This window comes from Grampus griseus (assembly GCF_964374135.1).
Source record: "Grampus griseus genome assembly, chromosome: 1".
NCBI classification, from domain to species: Eukaryota; Metazoa; Chordata; class Mammalia; order Artiodactyla; family Delphinidae; genus Grampus; species Grampus griseus.
Genome location: NC_139017.1, coordinates 31,676,938 through 31,694,803, shown reverse-complemented (window position 1 = coordinate 31,694,803; position 17,866 = coordinate 31,676,938). Strand labels below are relative to the sequence as shown.

The following is a 17,866-nucleotide window of genomic DNA, read 5'->3' as shown; positions in this document are numbered from 1 at the left end:
GTGATTTTTTTAAATTTATTTTTGCTTGTCTGTGTTTTCTAATTTTCTTATAAGGCACATGTACTGCTTCTATGATAATATAATAATATTTTAAATCAACTAAATAAAAATTAAATGCAATCATATATATCTTTTGATACATACCCAAGAGCTTCCTAGTAATCAGAACTCTAACAGAAAACGAAATAGAATATGAAAATGAAATAGAATAAAGGTTAGCAAACTACAGCCTGTGGGTCAAACCTGGCCCACCACTTGTTTTTATATAGCACATGAGCTAAGAATTTTACTTTTTTTATTTTTTATATATTTGATTTATATTTTTAATGGTTAAAAAACAATAGGAGAATAATATTCTGTAACACAAGGAAATATTATAAATTCAGATTTCAGTGTCAATAAATAAAGTTTTATTGGAACACAATCATGTTCTGGTATTGTCCTTGGCTGCTTTTGCACTACAGTGGCACACATTACAAAGGAACAGTTGATTGAGTAGTTGCATCAGAAACCATATCTCACCATCTGGCCCTTTACAGAAAAAGTCTGCTAACCCCTGAAATAGAATAAAAACATTAGGACCACAGCAGAGTCACTAAAATCTAAAAAAGAACTACACTCACACTACTAACTAGGAAAATGCAAACAAAAACCAGGTACCTTTCATATCTATCAGACTAATAAAAGATATGAGCAAAAGGGAAATCTCATACACTGATTAGAGGATATACTGGTACAACCACTTTGTGGAGTATCTGGTAACATCCAGCAAGACAAGGCTATGCATATCCTATGACCCGGTAATTCCACTTCTAGGTTTACCCCCCTGGAAAATTCGCACACAAGGAGACACAAGATGTGTATTACAACAGTGTGTGGAAGAGTTAATATATACAATGAACTTTAACATATATTAACTCCTTTAAGCACTGTTGTAATTCAAAAAACTTCAAATGCTTCTAAACATTTTTATTTCTTGAAATAAGGTGTGAAGCAAGTATGACATAATGGCTAACATTCGGTAACTCACCTGGCATTCTTTTCAGCGTCTAAAAGAGCTTGTGCCAAAGCTCTGTGGGCCTTCTCTGCTTCCTTTGTTAATTTCATATCATGTGCCTGAACCAAACACAGCTCCCTGAAATAAAGGAAGCAAATTTTGTATTCATAGTTGAAGATTTTGAAAACGTTTCTACCTAGGAAATCAGATTTATACTCAGGAATCTTCTCAGTTATCATGTGTACATCTCTTCCTAGTTTTTCTACCTTATAAACCAAATCAAGAAATCTAGTGTTCATTCAGGTGGACTCTTACCAGGTTTGGCAATGGAATCAGACTGGCTAGAAAAGGCAGAAAGAAGATGGGGAGGATTCTCTAGAATGGAGTGAAGGCAGATGCTGGCAGGCAAGGCCTTAAGGCTGCTCTGTCCTACCCTCTGACATGCCTATCCTATCCTCTTCATTCTTGTCACTAATCATCTGGCCACAAGGTTGGTTGATCACTAAATGTGATTGCTATTATATATAATGCTTATTCTCTTTGGGATTTGAACCTTAACATCCATAATCATGGTGCTGCTCTGTAAACCAAGCTAAGATAAGCATCTCTATTTTGGAAGGAAGAACAAGAGTTTTTTCCCTATCAAACATACAACAGACCCCTAGTTTTGTGTTAACCTGTGTAACCCATGTCTCTACAGTTATATCCAGGTCTTTCTGTTCTCTTGCAAAACACGAAAAGAGAATCAGAGAGTCCTCATCTTTAATCATTCTACTTTCCCTGAGTATTTTTTACTCTCTTTAGAGACAGGGCTTTGATAAGCACAGTTTTTACCTGATCAGTTCCTCAATAACATTATTAAAATTGTACAGTTCTTCTAAAATGCGCTGGTCCATCACTCGCTGAGTTACCATGTCTTTGTAGAAGTCAGTCATATGCCAGGCAATTTGATCAAGCATTTGTACATACCGCTCTCTGTATGAGAAAGAAGGAAAACAAGACATCATGCAGAAGAAAAGGAAAAACAAGCCAGAAAATATGTGAGAGAGAAAGTAATGTTAGGGAAAGAAATAGCGAACAGATACTCACAAAAGATACGTGGGGAGAAAAAGACAGAAAAAGAAAAGGATCTAGGCTGTGAATTCCTGCCATGCTCATGAATGAATGCACATTCCAAGTGAATGAACTGTGGAGAATTTTAATCAGAGTCATAAATATTTGGAATATAATGTCTGAGATGTAAAACAAAATAAGGACTTTTTTTATTTCTTCTTCTAAATTATAAACTCTATCAGGATAAAAACTATGTCTTACGTATTTACAAATTTACAACATCTAACAGAGTGCCTTGAATATAGTGGAATTTTTCTAAATAGTTTTTTTGGTAAATAGTTGAATTCATGAATAAAACCACTTTCTCAAACTGACCCAAATGTAAAAAGACACCAACTGTTTAAAAATAAACAAAGACAAAGAAGTCTTTAAGTGCTAAGAAGTAATTTCTCTTGCTTCTGAATAAAACCAAACAAAATATTTGGAAATGATCACAGATGATAAATTATAAATACTATAACTAAGCAGTCTTCATTTATTTTAAAGGTGATCTAGGTATTGTATTCTAAGCCTGAGACCCTAGAATTTTAATATCTTTGAGTTGAAATAATCATTTAGCTTGATCTCTCACCCACTGACAGAAAGAATTATCCAGCCCTTGCTTAAACACTTAAAGTGACAGGGAGTTTATCAGCTCAATGTGCAGCTCATACATTGGGACGTATCAATTTTTAAAACACCTTCTTTAAGACCCTCCCTCATGGCAATATAGAGACAAAATATTCTGAAGAGCCCTCCCATTACAACACAACTATATCCATGATAAAGCATACTTCTTGAAGCATTACTGGGCTCACAGAAAGAAATAGAAGTCTCTAGGGGTGAAAAAACAACAACAAACTAAATACAGTAAGCTAACAATGGCGTGTGAAGTGGTAACCAGTATTCACTAGGAAAACCCAAGGTCAGAGGTGGCCCAGTAAAAATACCAACATTGGGTCCCAGAGACTAAGTCTTGGGCTTTCTTCAAAGTGGGCAACCTGGGAGTAGGGCTATTGGATGAAGCCAGGATTCCAGAAAAGAAAAAATACAAATCATCTCTTCAGGAAGCATCCATGATTTATACCCTGAGGATTTCATGATTAAGATTAGCCAAATATTAGTCACACAAGCAAAGACTGGAAAATACTCATGTAAATAAACCATCATGAATGAGACGCAGAAGAAACAACACACAGTAGATTTAGATACCAATGGTCTTCATACATTAGAATTATCAGATTTAGAATACAAAACTATGTATGAAATGTCTGAGAAATAAAAGATGGAATTTGAACATGAATAAGCAACAAAAAACTTATCAAATATGATGAGACAGATATGGACACAAACCAACAGAACTCTCAGGGGAAAAATGTAATTATCAAACTGTAAAACTCAATAGATGAGTTACAGCAGAATAGATGTAGCTAAAGAGAGTATTAATGTCCTGGAAAAAATACCCAGAATGCAGCACAGAGACAAGGAGGTGGAAATTATGAAATAGAGATAAAGAGACAAAGAGCATAGAATGAGAAGATCTAATATAAGTCTAATCAGAGTTCCAGAAAGAGAAAACAGAGAGAATAGAGAACAGACATTCATCAAAGAGATCATCACTGGTACTTCTCCAAAACTTATGAAGGACATTAATTTATACATAGGATTGTAGTACAGATATAGGTGCAAGAAATAAAAAAAGAAATCCAGAGGAACCAAATACACTCTCCTTCCTAAAATAACAATGACAACAACAAAAAAAGACACAGTATGTGAAACAATTTTTGACACTGGGTATCAAGCAATGAAAGAAAGTGATTCCTGAGACACCAGAAATAAATAAGGTAAGCACTATGATTGCTCCAACTTGCTGGCCTGAGAGAGTTTTCAGGCCATGCAATAAGGAGATGGAACCCATGAGGACCCCACTGGACTCCCTAATTTAAGGAGACAGAGCTAAGAGTCTAGAAAGATGAAAGTGGCTAGAGTTCGGAGGACAAGCTACCAGGGAGAAAAGAGCTGCACAGAGAGCTCTGGAGGTCTACAGAGGGTCCCCCTCAAGTATTCAGCTAAGTAATGATCAGGGCATAAATGTGAAGAAACTTTCTGAGACCAGGGAAAGAACCATCTGAAAGGATCAAAGGTAAGAGTGCCTGGCACTCACACATGGCTCAAAATCATGCCTGTTCCACCTAGCCAAACTGGAAAAATTCATGATTCATGAGGCAGTGGATAGAATACAAAGAAAAGTCTAGTCTCAGTATTCAGGAATAATTAGCCCTAAATTGAGCACTGTTCTGGTCCTGCCCAAAGGTCCCAAAAGGTCAAACTGTTTTCAAGTAACAGTTGTGTCCCAGAATAAAGCTCAAGAATATTTTTAAGAGTACAAAAATACATAGTATCCAATAAGGTAAAATTCACAATGTCTGCCGTTCAATCAAAATTACCAAGCGTGCAAAGAAGTAGGAAAACACAACCATGAAGTGAAAAATCAATCAATCAAAACTGACCCAGAAATGGCACAAGTGTTAGAATTAACAGATAAGGACATTAAAAGTTATCATAACTATATTCCATATGTTCAAAAAGTTAAGGAGCATAACTGATTCACTTTATTATAAAGCAGAAACTAACACACCATTGTAAAGCAATTATACTCTAATAAAGATGTAAAAAAAAAAAAAAAGTTAAGGAGACATGGATAGTATTTTTTAAAAGACCCTAACTGAGCTTCTAGAAATGAAAACTACAGTGTCTCAGATGAAAATACCACTGGATGGGATTAAAAGCAGATTAGATACTGCAGAAGAAAAGATTAGTGAAATTGAAGATACAGCAATAGAAGCTATCCAAAATGAACAGTAAAAGAGAAAAAAATAAAGATTTCAAAACATCAGTGACCTGTGGGATAATTTCATTATTAGTGGCCTAATATATGTGTAAATAGACTCCCCTGAAGAGGGGAAGGGCAGAAAAAATACTTGAAGAAAAATGAGCCAAAAAATTTCCATATTTGATGAAAAATATAAATTCACAGATCCAAAAATCTCAATGAATACCAAGCATAAGAAACATGAAGAAAACTACACCAAAACACATCATAGTCAAATTGTTCCAAAGCATATCATTGTTCCAAAGCAATGATATTCTGGCATTAAATGCCCAGAATTTAATGAATTCCACAAAATAATGGTCAGGAAATTTTTCATCAGATTAAAATTCAAGTGAGAGCAAAGAAACCAGTCTGGAAAGACCACATAACATATTACCTCAACTGTATGATGTTCTAGAAAAGAGAAAAAGGATAGAGACAGTAAAAAGATCAGTGGTTACTGAGGGTTCAGGGTGAGGGGGGATGGGAAGGGAGGAGGGATAAATAGGTGATGCACAAGGGTTTTTAGGACCATGAAACTATTCTGTATGATACTGTAATGTTGTGATACCGACTGATACCATATTTTGAAATCAACATGGACAAATTAGTGTGCTTTCCATGTGTAGTATATTTCACTAAGAAAACTTGAAAGAACTGGGGATGTTTAGCTTAACAGAATGCATAAGAGGAAGACAAAAAGCCTGTTTTCAAATATTTAAAGAGCTATAAGATGAAAGGAAGAATGGACTTCTTTTGAGGATTTTTAGAGTACAAAATTAGGATTAGCAGGTAGAAGTTATAGGAAGGTAGATAACACTTATAAAAGAGGTTTAAATTTTTTCTTATGTGAAATTTGATACACAAAGTAATATCGGCAATGTAAATGAGGAATCACAATGATGAGATGACTACTAAGGAACACTTCGTAATTTTGATTAAGATATAATTTACATGCCATAAAATTCACCCTTTAAAAGTGTATGATAATGTGTTTAGTATATTCACAAAGTTGTGAAACCCTCCACCTATCTAATTCTGGAGTATTTTCATCATCCTCAAACACCTCTTAACGGTACCCGTTAGCAGTCACTCTCCATTCTTCTTTCTCTCATTTCCTGGCAACTACTAATCTACTTTCTGTCTAGATTTGCCTCTTCCGGACATTTCATATAAACTGAATCATACAGTATGTGATCTTTTGTGACTAGCTTCTTTCACTTAGCATAATGTTTTCAAGGTTCATCCATGGTAAATCATGTATCAGTACTTCATTCCTTTCTATGGTTGAAAAATATGCATTTGTCAAAACCCATAGAACTGTATAACAAAAGAATAAACCTTAATGTAAACTATGAACTTCAGTCAATAATATTGATATATTGTTTCATTACTTATAACAAATATACTACATTAACACAAGATGTTAATAATGAGAGAAACTGTATACAGAGGACAGAGGGGTATAGGGACACTCTCTGTATTATCTGTTCAGTTCTTCTGTACATCTAAAACTATGTTTTTTATAAATTTATTTTATTTATTTATTTATTTTTGGCTGCGTTGGGTCTTCATTGCTGCATGTGGGCTTTCTCTAGTTGCGGCGAGCGGGGGCTACTCTTGGTTGCGGTGCATGGGCTCCTCATTATGGTGGCGTCTCTTGTTGAGGAGCACGGGCTCTAGGTGTGCAGGCTTCAGTAGTTGTGGTGCATGGGCTTAGCTGCTCCATGGCATGTGGGATATTCCCGGACCAGGGCTCAAACCCGTGTTCCCTGCATTGGCAGGTGGATTCTTAACCACTGCACCACCAGGGAAGTCCTAAAACTATTTTTTTTTAAACTTTTTATTTTTTAAAAGAAAGTAAGGTGAACACATTTTTTAAAAAATGAATAGGTAAGTAACAAGCTGGGTGAAAATATTAAGTATAGTCAATCCTTGAACACTGCAGGGGTTGGGGTGCCCACTCCACTGCAGTTAAAAATCTGTGGACAGTCATCCCTTGGTATCTGTGGGGGATTGGTTCCAGGATCCACTGTGGACACCAAAATCCAACGATGCTCAAGTCCCATAGTCAGCCCTCTGTATCTAAGGTTTCAAATCCACAGATTTAACCAACCATGGATCATGTAGTACTCTATTTATTAGAAAAAAAAAAAATCCATGCTTAAGTAGGCCCATGCAGTTTAAACTCACATTGTTCAAGGGTCAAATGTATGTATGTTTTAAAATACATTAAAATATATGTAAATATAAAATAAAATTATATATATAACAAAAGACTAGTTTCTGAGATGTATAAAGAACTCCCAAAGCTCAATAATAAAAAGACAAACAACCTGATTTAAAACTAGGCAAAAGATTTGAACAGACATTTCACGAAAAGAATATATGGTCAAGAAGCTCATGAAAAAGTGTTCAACATCAAAAGTTGGCAGGGAGGGACTTCTCTGATGGTCCAGTGGTAAAGAATCCGCCTTGCAATGCAGGGGAGGTGGGTTCAATCCCTGGTCAGGGAACTAAGATGCCATATGCCATGGGGCAACTAAGCCTGTGTACCACAACTACTGAGCTTGTGTGCCTCAACTAGAGAGACTGCATGCCACAAATTACAGAGTCCATGCGTTCTGGGACAAGCACCACAACTAAAGAGCCCACCCGCCCTGGAGCCTGCACACCACAACTAAAGAAGAGAAGAAAAAAAACCCCGCATGTCACAACTAGAGAGAAGCCCGCGCATCACAGCAAAGAGCCCACGTGCTGCAACAAAAGATCCACATGCCTCAACAAAAAGATCCCACGTGCTGCAACTAAGACCTGACACAGCCAAAAATAAATAAATCTTAAAAGAAAAAAAAAAGAGTTGGCAGGGAAATGTAGGTTAAAAGCATAATAACATACCATTATACAACCACCATAATGTCCAAAATTAAAAAGAACTACATAACTAAATGTTGGCAAAAATATGGAGCAACCAGAACTCTCACACACTGTTAGCAGGAGTATATAATGGTATATACTGTATATAATGGTACAAACACTTTAGGGAAAAGTATGATTATCCTCCTGCATGCCGTGAGGCATGGTCAATAAATAAATAAATAGATAAACTTAAACTTACTTTATCATGTTTTGTACAACATGGGGAATATAGCCAATATTTTTGAATAAGTGTAAATGGAAAGTAATCTTTAAAATTTGTGTAAAAATAAACAATTTTTGAAAAAAATTAAAAAAAACAAACTTATGAACTAGCAATCCCATTTCTACATATTTACCCAAGAAATGAAAGCACATGTTCACAGAAAGATTCTTACAAGAATGTTCACAGTAGCTTTATTCATAATAGCCCCAAACTGGAAACAGTGCCCATCAATAGGAAAACAGATAAAGTGCGTTTTGTTCCATTCATACAATGGAATACCACTCAGCAATAAAAAAGAACAAATTGCCCATACATGCACAATGTGGATGAATTTCAAAAACACGCTATGTGAAAGAAGCCTTACATAAAAGAGTATATACTGTATGATCCCATTTGTATGAAGTTCCTAAATAGGCAAAACTAATCTAAGATTCAAAGAAGTCAGAACTTCTGGAGAAGGAGGGGTGGGCATTTCCAGGGAAAGAGCATTAAGGAACTTTGTGAGGTGGCCGTAATACCCTATATCTTGATAAGGGTTTGGGTTATTTAAGTGTATGTATCTGTCAAAAGTCAACAAATGCAGACAAGATTTGTTCATTTTATTATATGTAACTTTTACTTAAAAAGGAAAAAAAGGCAAATAAATAATGAACTCTGATTAATGACAGACACGCTGAAGTATCTGAGGGAAATACACTGATGTCTGCATTTTACTTTGAAGTACATGAAGTTGGTGGATAAACAAGCATGGCTAGATGGATAGACAAGCAATAAAGTGAGAACAGTATAATGTTAACGGCAGAATCTAGATATATGTGTGCTTACAGTAAAATTCTTTCAAATTTTATATGGGTATTTGGAAATTCCCTTAATAAAATATTGGAAAAAATGAAAATAACAATAATTGAAAAATGTCAGATGCCTGCATCCAAAGATATTTATAGTGTCAACCAAAAATAATTACTGCAGTAGCCCTATTTCTGTGTAATCTGAGTCTTATTCAGCTTATAACCAATCTGTCATTCTTCCCTCTATAAAAAATGGTTATTATGAACCTCTATTTCATATGAAACCCTCCTTCTACAGTAACAGGCCTAAGAGACAGTCGCATGAAAAGCAGAGACACACACAAGCTGATCAGAAAGACACAGAGCAGGGACTTCCCTAGTGGTGCAGTGGATAAGAGTCTGCCTGCCAATGCAGGGGACACGTGTTCAATCCCTGGTCCAGGAAGATCCCACATGCCATGGAGCAACTAAGCCCATGTGCCACAACTACTGAGCCTGCGCTCTAGAGCATGAGAGTCACAACTACTGAAGCCTGCGTGCCTAGAGCCCGTGCTCTGCAACAAGAGAAGCCACTGCAATGAAAAGTCTGTGCACCACAACAAAGAGTAGCCCCTGCTCTCCTCAACTAGAGAAAGCCTGGGCACAGCAACAAAGACCCAATGCAGCCAGAAAAAAAAAAAAAAGAGCAGAAAACTATAGTGACAAGCAAATGGGGCTGATATAGAGTATTTCCAGGGCATGCATGGTGTTACCATTTATTGGGGACAGCTACTGGATCCTCACAACAATCCTGTGAAACAGGGAGGACTTTAGAAGATACCAGGCTCAGGACAACAGAAGTCTTCCTCATTGAAGGTAGGCCCTAGACCTTCAAAGAGCTCCTAACACAACAAAATGCCGGACAATAGATCATTCTGGACCTACTGAATGTTTCACCATTTCACAAACACATCATGAATGTTTGCAGCAACCACCCTGAAACCTCATTGCTTATCCCCACGTACTGTGTATTCTTAAACTCCAACTCTACCCCATTCTAAAACCTTAGCTTTGAAACCCTATTCTGATCCTAACTCTGGCACTTTAGAGTTAGTATTTTTGTCTCCCTAGTGTCTGGCTCAATTTTTCTTAAAGAAATTTGGCTTTGACTTGCCTGCCTATCTCTTTCTGTCTAGACTTCCTGGAATAGGGCCCCACCCTATTTTGGCCCCTAGAAGCTAACTCCTGAAATCAGCTGGAAGAGTCCCACTCACACCAATTCCTCATTAAAGGAAGGTTTGGATACACAGTTAGTTATCTACTTCCTCTGCAATGATTCCTCATCTATCTCTCCTAGCTTTGTTCTTAGAGTGACAACTGAGCCTTTAGTTGCCCCTATCCTCATTCTAATTGGGCATTCTGAAGCTCTTGATGGTGTTCCAACAACTTACCCCTTAGTATCTATTCTTGACCAGTCTCCTATTAATGGCTTTGCTCCTAGTTTCTCAGCACTGTCAGATAGGCAGACTCTGTTTCCACAAATCAGATAGTGGCTAATAGGGCAAGTTCATATTATTAATTCCCATTCAGGAGAAACAGATATTCAGAGAAATCTAATAATTTGCCTATGGTTTCATGGCAAGATGTGTAATTTGAACCCAGTATTCTAATTCTACTATTCCTTTCTGCTTTTGGAAAGTGCCATAGTCATAAGGAAAAGAATTATAGTAATAATAGTTATCATCATCATCTATAATAATTATCGTATTGAGCGCCTACTTCTGTGCTTGCATTATTCTATGAAGCATCTTAATGCCTGACACAGAGTAGAAACTCAGTAAATATCATTTAAGAATGGAAAATTTTCACATAGTGGGACTTCCCTGGTGGCACAGTGGTTAAGAATCCACCTGTCAATGCAGGGGACGTGGGTTCGACCCCTGGTTCAGGAAGATGTTACATGCCACCGAGCAGCTAAGCCCGTGCGCCACAACTACTGAGCCTGTGCTCTAGAGCCCACGAGCCACAACTACTGAGCCCATGTGCCACAACTACTGAAGCCTGTGTGCCTAGAGCCTGTGCTCCACAACAAGGGAAGCCACCGCAGTGAGAAGCCCACACACCACAATGACGAGTAGGCCCCGCTCACCACAACGAGAGAAAAAGCCCGTGCATAGCAATGAAGACCCGATGCAGCCAAAAATTAACTAAGTAATTAAATTAATTTTTTTTAAAAAAGAAAAATTTTTACATAGTTATTGTCTTCATTTACAAATAAGCAAACTAAGGGGTAGACTTTTACCAAGGTCACACACCTAGATGATGATTTAAAATCAGACTGGTCTGTCTCCAGAATCTATACTGTTTCTACTTTTCCATGTAGCACTTCACTCCCAATCATAAAAGAATATGGTGCCAAACATCCCAACAGAAATCACCTTAAGGAAGTTCTCAACTAATATATTTTTACTATAGAAAATATAATAGAAATGCACTTAGGTCCCTTATTATCAATAGAGAAAATACTTTTGTGATTTTCTTTTTTTTTTTTTTTTTTTGCGGTATGTGGGCCTCTCACTGTTGTGGTCTCTCCCTTTGCAGAGCACAGGCTCCGGACGCGCAGGCTCAGTGGCCATGGCTCACGGGCCCAGCCGCTCCGCGGCATGTGGGATCCTCCCGGACTGGGACACGAACCCGTGTCCCCTGCATTGGCAGGCGGACTCTCAACCACTGCGCCACCAGGGAAGCCCTGTGATTTTCTTAAAAGCAGATATAAATATAATTCTAATATAAAATTCAGGAGGAAACTGGGGTACTCCAATAACAGCTCTAACCTGATTTTGGATAGTAGTTCTCCTCTATCTGCACAGTCCACACTGACTTGTCGAATAAGTTCATGAAATACTATATTATAAATGGTCTGTTCCTTCTTCAATATATGAAATAGTTTGTGCATCTGGCAAAAGATAAGTAAGATAATCAGTATTTATTACAGTCTTGCCAGTAAAAAACATCTTAGGAGGTAAGCACTCAATGTGAATAAGTTTTAGAAACACCTTGATTAATTTGTTCACTTACATTTTCCTTTATAAACATATATAAAAAATGATATATTAAAAAAAAATCTATGTCTAATCATGCACCTTTTTATATGATGCACTGAGAAAGTCACAATATCACCACTATGTTATACCTGCCAAAAATACAAAACCTGAATTGAATAAGGACACATCAGACAAACCAAAATTAAGGAACATTCTATAGATATTGAGGTCAAGAAAAACAAAGAACGGTTTCAGATTATAGCTGTCTAAAGGAACATGACAACTAAAAGCACTGTGTGATCCTAGGATCCCAAAATGGAGGGGAAAATAGCTATAAAAGCCATTACAGGGACAATTAATAAAATTTGAAACTTGAATATGAACTATATTAGATAATACTATCATATCAATGTTAAATTTCCTGATTTTGATAACTATATTATGGATATATGAGATTGTCCTTATTTATAGGAAACATACCCTAAAATGTTTGGTGATAAAGAGGCATGATGTTGCCAGCTTACTCTAAAATGGTTCAGAAAAAAAGCATACACATAGAGATACACAGAGAGGGAAAGAGAATGACAAAGCCAATAGGGCACAGTGTAAACAATTACCAAACCTGGGTAAAGGTTACAGGAGTGCCTTATATTGACCTTGTCTATAAGTTTCAAATTCTATAAAAATAAAAACTTATAAAACAAAAGAGAAATAGCCCCATAAAGAAAAACATCTGTATCTATGTAAGACTGAAAGAGCTCTTTCATTAGGTGCAAAATAAAAATTATAAGTGATAAGAAAGCATGGTTTAATTGGCAATGTTTTTAGTGGTACATAAAATAATAAGGGTCTTATAATCAGTGGTGCCTTATATTCAATTAAATACAATAATAATGACTAAAAATTAATTATACAATGTTTACCACATGCCAAGCACTGTCCTAAGCAATCTACATTCATTATGTCATTTAATCTCTACAACAACCCTATGAGGTAAATAATATTATTATCTGTAATTTACAGATGAGGAAATCAAGGTACAAATACATTAAATGACCTGCCCAAGGTCGTCAGCTAATAAACGGCAGGGTCAGGAGTCCAATCCAGGCATTCTACCTCCAGAGTGCATGCTCTTAACCACTGGTTTACATTGATCTTTGTAATTACCTTGGTTGGCCCTGTATATGCCTGATTTTCCACACCAGCCCTCTCTAGCATAGCATCCATCACATCATTCAGCTGGACCACTTCTACTCTTTTATTAGGTTTCCTAAAAGATTAAGATGGCAGACATATATAATTAATGTTACAATAGGTCATGCTCAGATGGCAAAAGGAACATAATATGTATAAAGAAAATGTACATACTATGGAATATTAATGGTATTCTAAAGCATTATACCTATATGTACAATACTAATCTAGTGGGATATCAATAATACAGTAAAACAAAATACAAAAACAAAACAAAACAAAAACCAACAAAAATGCAAATAGTATGATCCTCTTTTTCATAAAAGAAAATAATGTTCCACCTCCCAAAAAAACTCTATACCCCTATTGTGTAAGATTGTAAGAACACAGAAAAATGTGGAGTAATAAACACCAAGCTGCTAAGATCCGCTACTTCACAATATAAAAGAAAAGGGACAAGGGATAGATAAGAAAAGAAGCCTAAAAAAAAAGAAAAAAAAAGAAAAGAAGCTTATAGCAAAATGGAGAAACACTAATGGTTATATTTAGAATATAAAAGTATTTAAAATATGATCCAGCAATCCCACTTGAAATCAGGATCTTGAAGAGAGGGACTTCCCCGGATATCCAGGGGTTAAGAATCCATGCTTCCACTGCAGGGGGCACGGATTTGATCCCTGCAGGGGACTATGATACTGCATGCCGCATGGTGTGGCCAAAAGAAAAAAAAAAAAAAAGGATCTTGAAGAGACATTAACACTCCCAAGTTCACTGAAGCACTATTCACAACAGCCAAGATGTGGAAACAACCCTTGATCCATTGATGAATGGATAAAGGAAATGTGGTGTGTGTGTATACATATATATATATGTATACACACACACACATACATACATACATACATACTGGAATATTGTTCAGCCTTAAAAAAAGAAGGAAATTCTGCAATATGCAACAACATGAATGTCCCTAGAGGACATTATGCTAAGTGAAATAAGCCAGTCACAGAAAAACAAATACTGTGTGATTCCACTTACATGGGGTATCTAAAATAGTCAAACTCATAGAATCAGAAAGTGGAATGGTGGTTTGCAGGGGCTGAGGGGAGAAGGAAATAGAAAGCTGCTCATCAATGGGCATAATATTTCAGTTATGCAAGGTTCTACAGTTCTGCTGTACAATACTGTGCCTATAATTACAATATTGTATTGCACACTTAAAATTTTATTAAGAGGATAGATCTCATGTTAAGTATTCTTACCACAATAAAATAAAATTTAAAAACAAACCCAAAAAAACCATTTAAAATGGTAAAAAAAAAAGTGTTTTTAGCACTTTGATATTATTATAAATATGTAAAAAAACAATATGCAGGGCTTCCCTGGTGGCGCAGTGGTTGAGAGTCCACCTGCCGATGCAGGGGACGTGGGTTTGTGCCCCCGTCCAGGAGGATCCCACATGCTGCGGAGCAGCTGGGCCCGTGAGCCATGGTCACTGGGCCTGCGCGTCCGGAGCCTGTGCTCCACAACGGGAGAGGCCACAACAGTGAGAGGTCCGCGTACCACAAAAAAAAAAAAAAAAAAAAAAATCAATACGCAGTTGGACAAATGAAAACACTGATCAAATGATAGAATTGTAGGCAATTATTGTCTTGGCTTTCTGCAGTAATTTTAATATTTTTGTGTAATAAAGTACCAATAAAAAGAAGAATATGTGTATCTAGTTATTCCTTCTTAGAAACACTCTCAAAAATAAACAATACTTACATGGATGGGAAGAGCAATAGTCTATTTTCACTATCTGTGAGGAGAGTAGTATATTTGCTGCAATAAATAAGACAGGTAAATATTATTGTAAGAAAACTGTCTGGCCTATTTATCACATAACAAGACATGAAAAACTTAAGACCTCACAGAATTGAGAAGCTTGGAGACAATCAGAAAAGTCCATCGTTTTACACACAAGAGGATACTTAAATAGCCTTAGACATCTACAGACACAGATATAATGATACTTATCACATTTTAAAAAATTTTAAGTAAAAGAGCTTTAATCACATTCCTCAGTGTATCACAATACAAAAATTTCTTTGATTCATTAAGAAAAATGACATTTCAAAGGTGGAAGAATGTTTTAAGACCACTGAAGTCAACAAAGTTAAGTGACTAAACAGGTTATAAAATTAATAAGCAGAGCTGAAACTAGAAGCCAAGCTTCCTGATGCCCAGCATATTTATCTGTCCTCTGGAAGTACTTGCTTATACCTAAATGGGTATCACAATGAGAATCTCATGGTAATTCTTCAAATTCATTATTATTTATATATCTTTTTTCTTCCCCTAGTTAAAAAACACTTCCTTTGGTTCTGCCCCCTACTGGAACACAGTTGGTTAATAAGGTCCACTTTCAGAATTTAGATTAGTGAAAAATATTCAAGGAATATAAAGACTCAAAAACGTTTCAAAAATGAGTATGTGAGAGGGACTAGAAGCAATGATACCCCAGGAGCAATGAGTACATCTAGCACCCAGATCTTGGTTTCTAAGAACGCTTCTACACTAAAAGGCAAACAGTACTCCGTGGAGAAGTGACTCATAGCTCACTCCAAAGCTGGAGCTGGGAAATACAAGATGAACCTGAAAATCTTATTGAGCCAGAAAATAAGAGAACATTCAAAGAATGATGGGGACATGCCTAAAGAACACAAGAGCCAGCTCAAAGGATCTGGCATTAGCAAAATCAGGAAAAATTTGAACATCAATGATAGCAAAGAATTATAACTCACTGAAAAAAACAGAAATCTATGAGTCTATATTGTAAAATGGCAACTAATATATACAAGAATGATGGAGCTAAAAAAGTCATCAAAAAGATCTATAAATAGTGGGTTACAAGGAAATACACACTAAAGTATTTGGTGGCAAAGGGTCATGAGGGACTCCAACTTACTCTTGAATAGTTTAAGTGTGTGTGTGTGTGTGTGTGTGTGTGTGTGTGTGTGTGTATTAAAGCAAATAAGGCAAAATGTAAACACTCAGTGAGTCAGGATAGAGGGTATACAGGAGTTCCCTGTCCCATTTTTGTAACTTTTTTATAATTTTGAAATTATATAAGAATTAAAAGTTACCCAAAAAATGAGTTCCGTTTAGTTCCCTTTGGCAAAATATTGTTCTGAAACCCACCATCATAAGGAAATGCCATTTAACATACGTATTGGATAAGGTAAAAAGAGTGACAGCTTCTGAGTATTTTACTATAAAACCTAATCCAAAGTTCTAGTTTTTTAAACTATGAAACATTCAAGTGTTGCTTCAGAAAATAAAAGCAAGATCCCATTTTCAATCACATTAGCAGAAATCAAAGAAAACTTGAAATGACTAGTCTGAAGTCTGGAGCTAAGCCCTAGAGTGTGCATTATAGATTCCAACTTAGAGGGCTACTTTCCTTTGTCATTGCTCAAAACCATTCCCAAAGAGGCACAGCAAGCGTTCAGAACAAAGATGTATTTTTTTTTTAATTCAAAATTAAACAGTAGGAAAAGACAGAGAACGATTTAATCTAAACTAAAATCTCAAACTCTCTTTTTAAATTGAAATATAACTGATCTACAATATTATGTTAGTTTTAGGTATACAGCAAAATGATTCAGTTATATATTTTTTCAGATTTTTTTCCATTATAGGTTATTATAAGATATTCAATATCTTGTAATAGCACAGTTCCCTGTGCTATACAGTAAATTCTTGTTGCTTCAAACTCTTTTAAGTAAGACTTTTTTCATTAGTTTTTGATACCTTTCTTAAATTGTATTAGGATGGTAAGCCAGATGTTTACTCACTTCAGTGTAGATATTGCTTGGGAACATGAGTGAACTGCTCAGGTTCCTCTATGTCTGGGAAGTAGGAAACAGTTCAACTTGTCAGATATTCAGTATATACCACAGTACTCACTCATCATAACACTCCAAACCTGAAACTCCTGTATTTGACACAATATGAAATTCTTCAGGAATCAAAGTATCTGTTAGTTTCTTTGGCTTAAAAAGAAAGAAAGAACAACAAGAATGAAAACAAGCAGATGAAAAAAATTGAGTTTCACAAATCCTAATTTCTATACCAAAGGGATACTATTTATTAAGAGATTTTGATCAGAGAAATAACAATATTAGTAATATGGGTCATGGCAAGGAGTAATAAACTTTTAGCAGAGCACAAATTAAAAAATTAGCCAAGGGGTTTCCCTTGTGGCTCAGTGGTTAAGAATCCGCCTGCCAATGCAGGGGACGTGGGTTCGACCCCTGGTCCAGGAAGATGTCACATGCCACCGAGCAGCTAAGCCCGTGCGCCACAACTACTGAGCCTGTGCTCTAGAGCCCACAAGCCACAAATACTGAGCCCATGTGCCATGAAGACTGAAGCCCGCGCACCTAGAGTCCGTGCTCCACAACAAGAGAAGCTACCGCAATAAGAAGCCCATGCACCACAACAAAGAGTGGCCCCCGCTCACTGCAACTAGAGAAAGCCCACGCACAGCAACGAAGACCCAACGCAGCCAAAAATAAATGTTAAAAATAAATAAAATTAAAAATTAGCCATGAATTAAAGAACAATCTTGGTTTTAGTATTAATTACACAAAAATCTATTGACTTTAAAATTCAATAGGAATGTAAAATTTACCTTAGCAACAAGCCAAAAATAAGAATTCTACAATTCTTTTTTCTGCCTTTTTTAAAATTGAAGTACAGTTGATTTACAAT

General features: G+C 36.2%; 1 protein-coding gene across 1 annotated transcript in view; it reads right to left on the bottom strand.

Moving 5' to 3' along the window:
- AXDND1 (axonemal dynein light chain domain containing 1) overlaps nucleotides 1–17,866 on the bottom strand; it is a 63,782-nt gene that overhangs the window by 40,626 nt on the left and 5,290 nt on the right. Inside the window, exons 5-10 of the mRNA XM_082668808.1 lie at nucleotides 17,060–17,145; nucleotides 14,876–14,932; nucleotides 13,082–13,184; nucleotides 11,705–11,826; nucleotides 1,832–1,972; nucleotides 1,031–1,135 (exon numbers count right to left, since the gene is read on the bottom strand). Of these exons, the coding sequence (XP_082524934.1) occupies nucleotides 1,031–1,135; nucleotides 1,832–1,972; nucleotides 11,705–11,826; nucleotides 13,082–13,184; nucleotides 14,876–14,932; nucleotides 17,060–17,145 (614 nt within the window). The remainder of the gene's footprint in view (nucleotides 1–1,030; nucleotides 1,136–1,831; nucleotides 1,973–11,704; nucleotides 11,827–13,081; nucleotides 13,185–14,875; nucleotides 14,933–17,059; nucleotides 17,146–17,866) is intronic.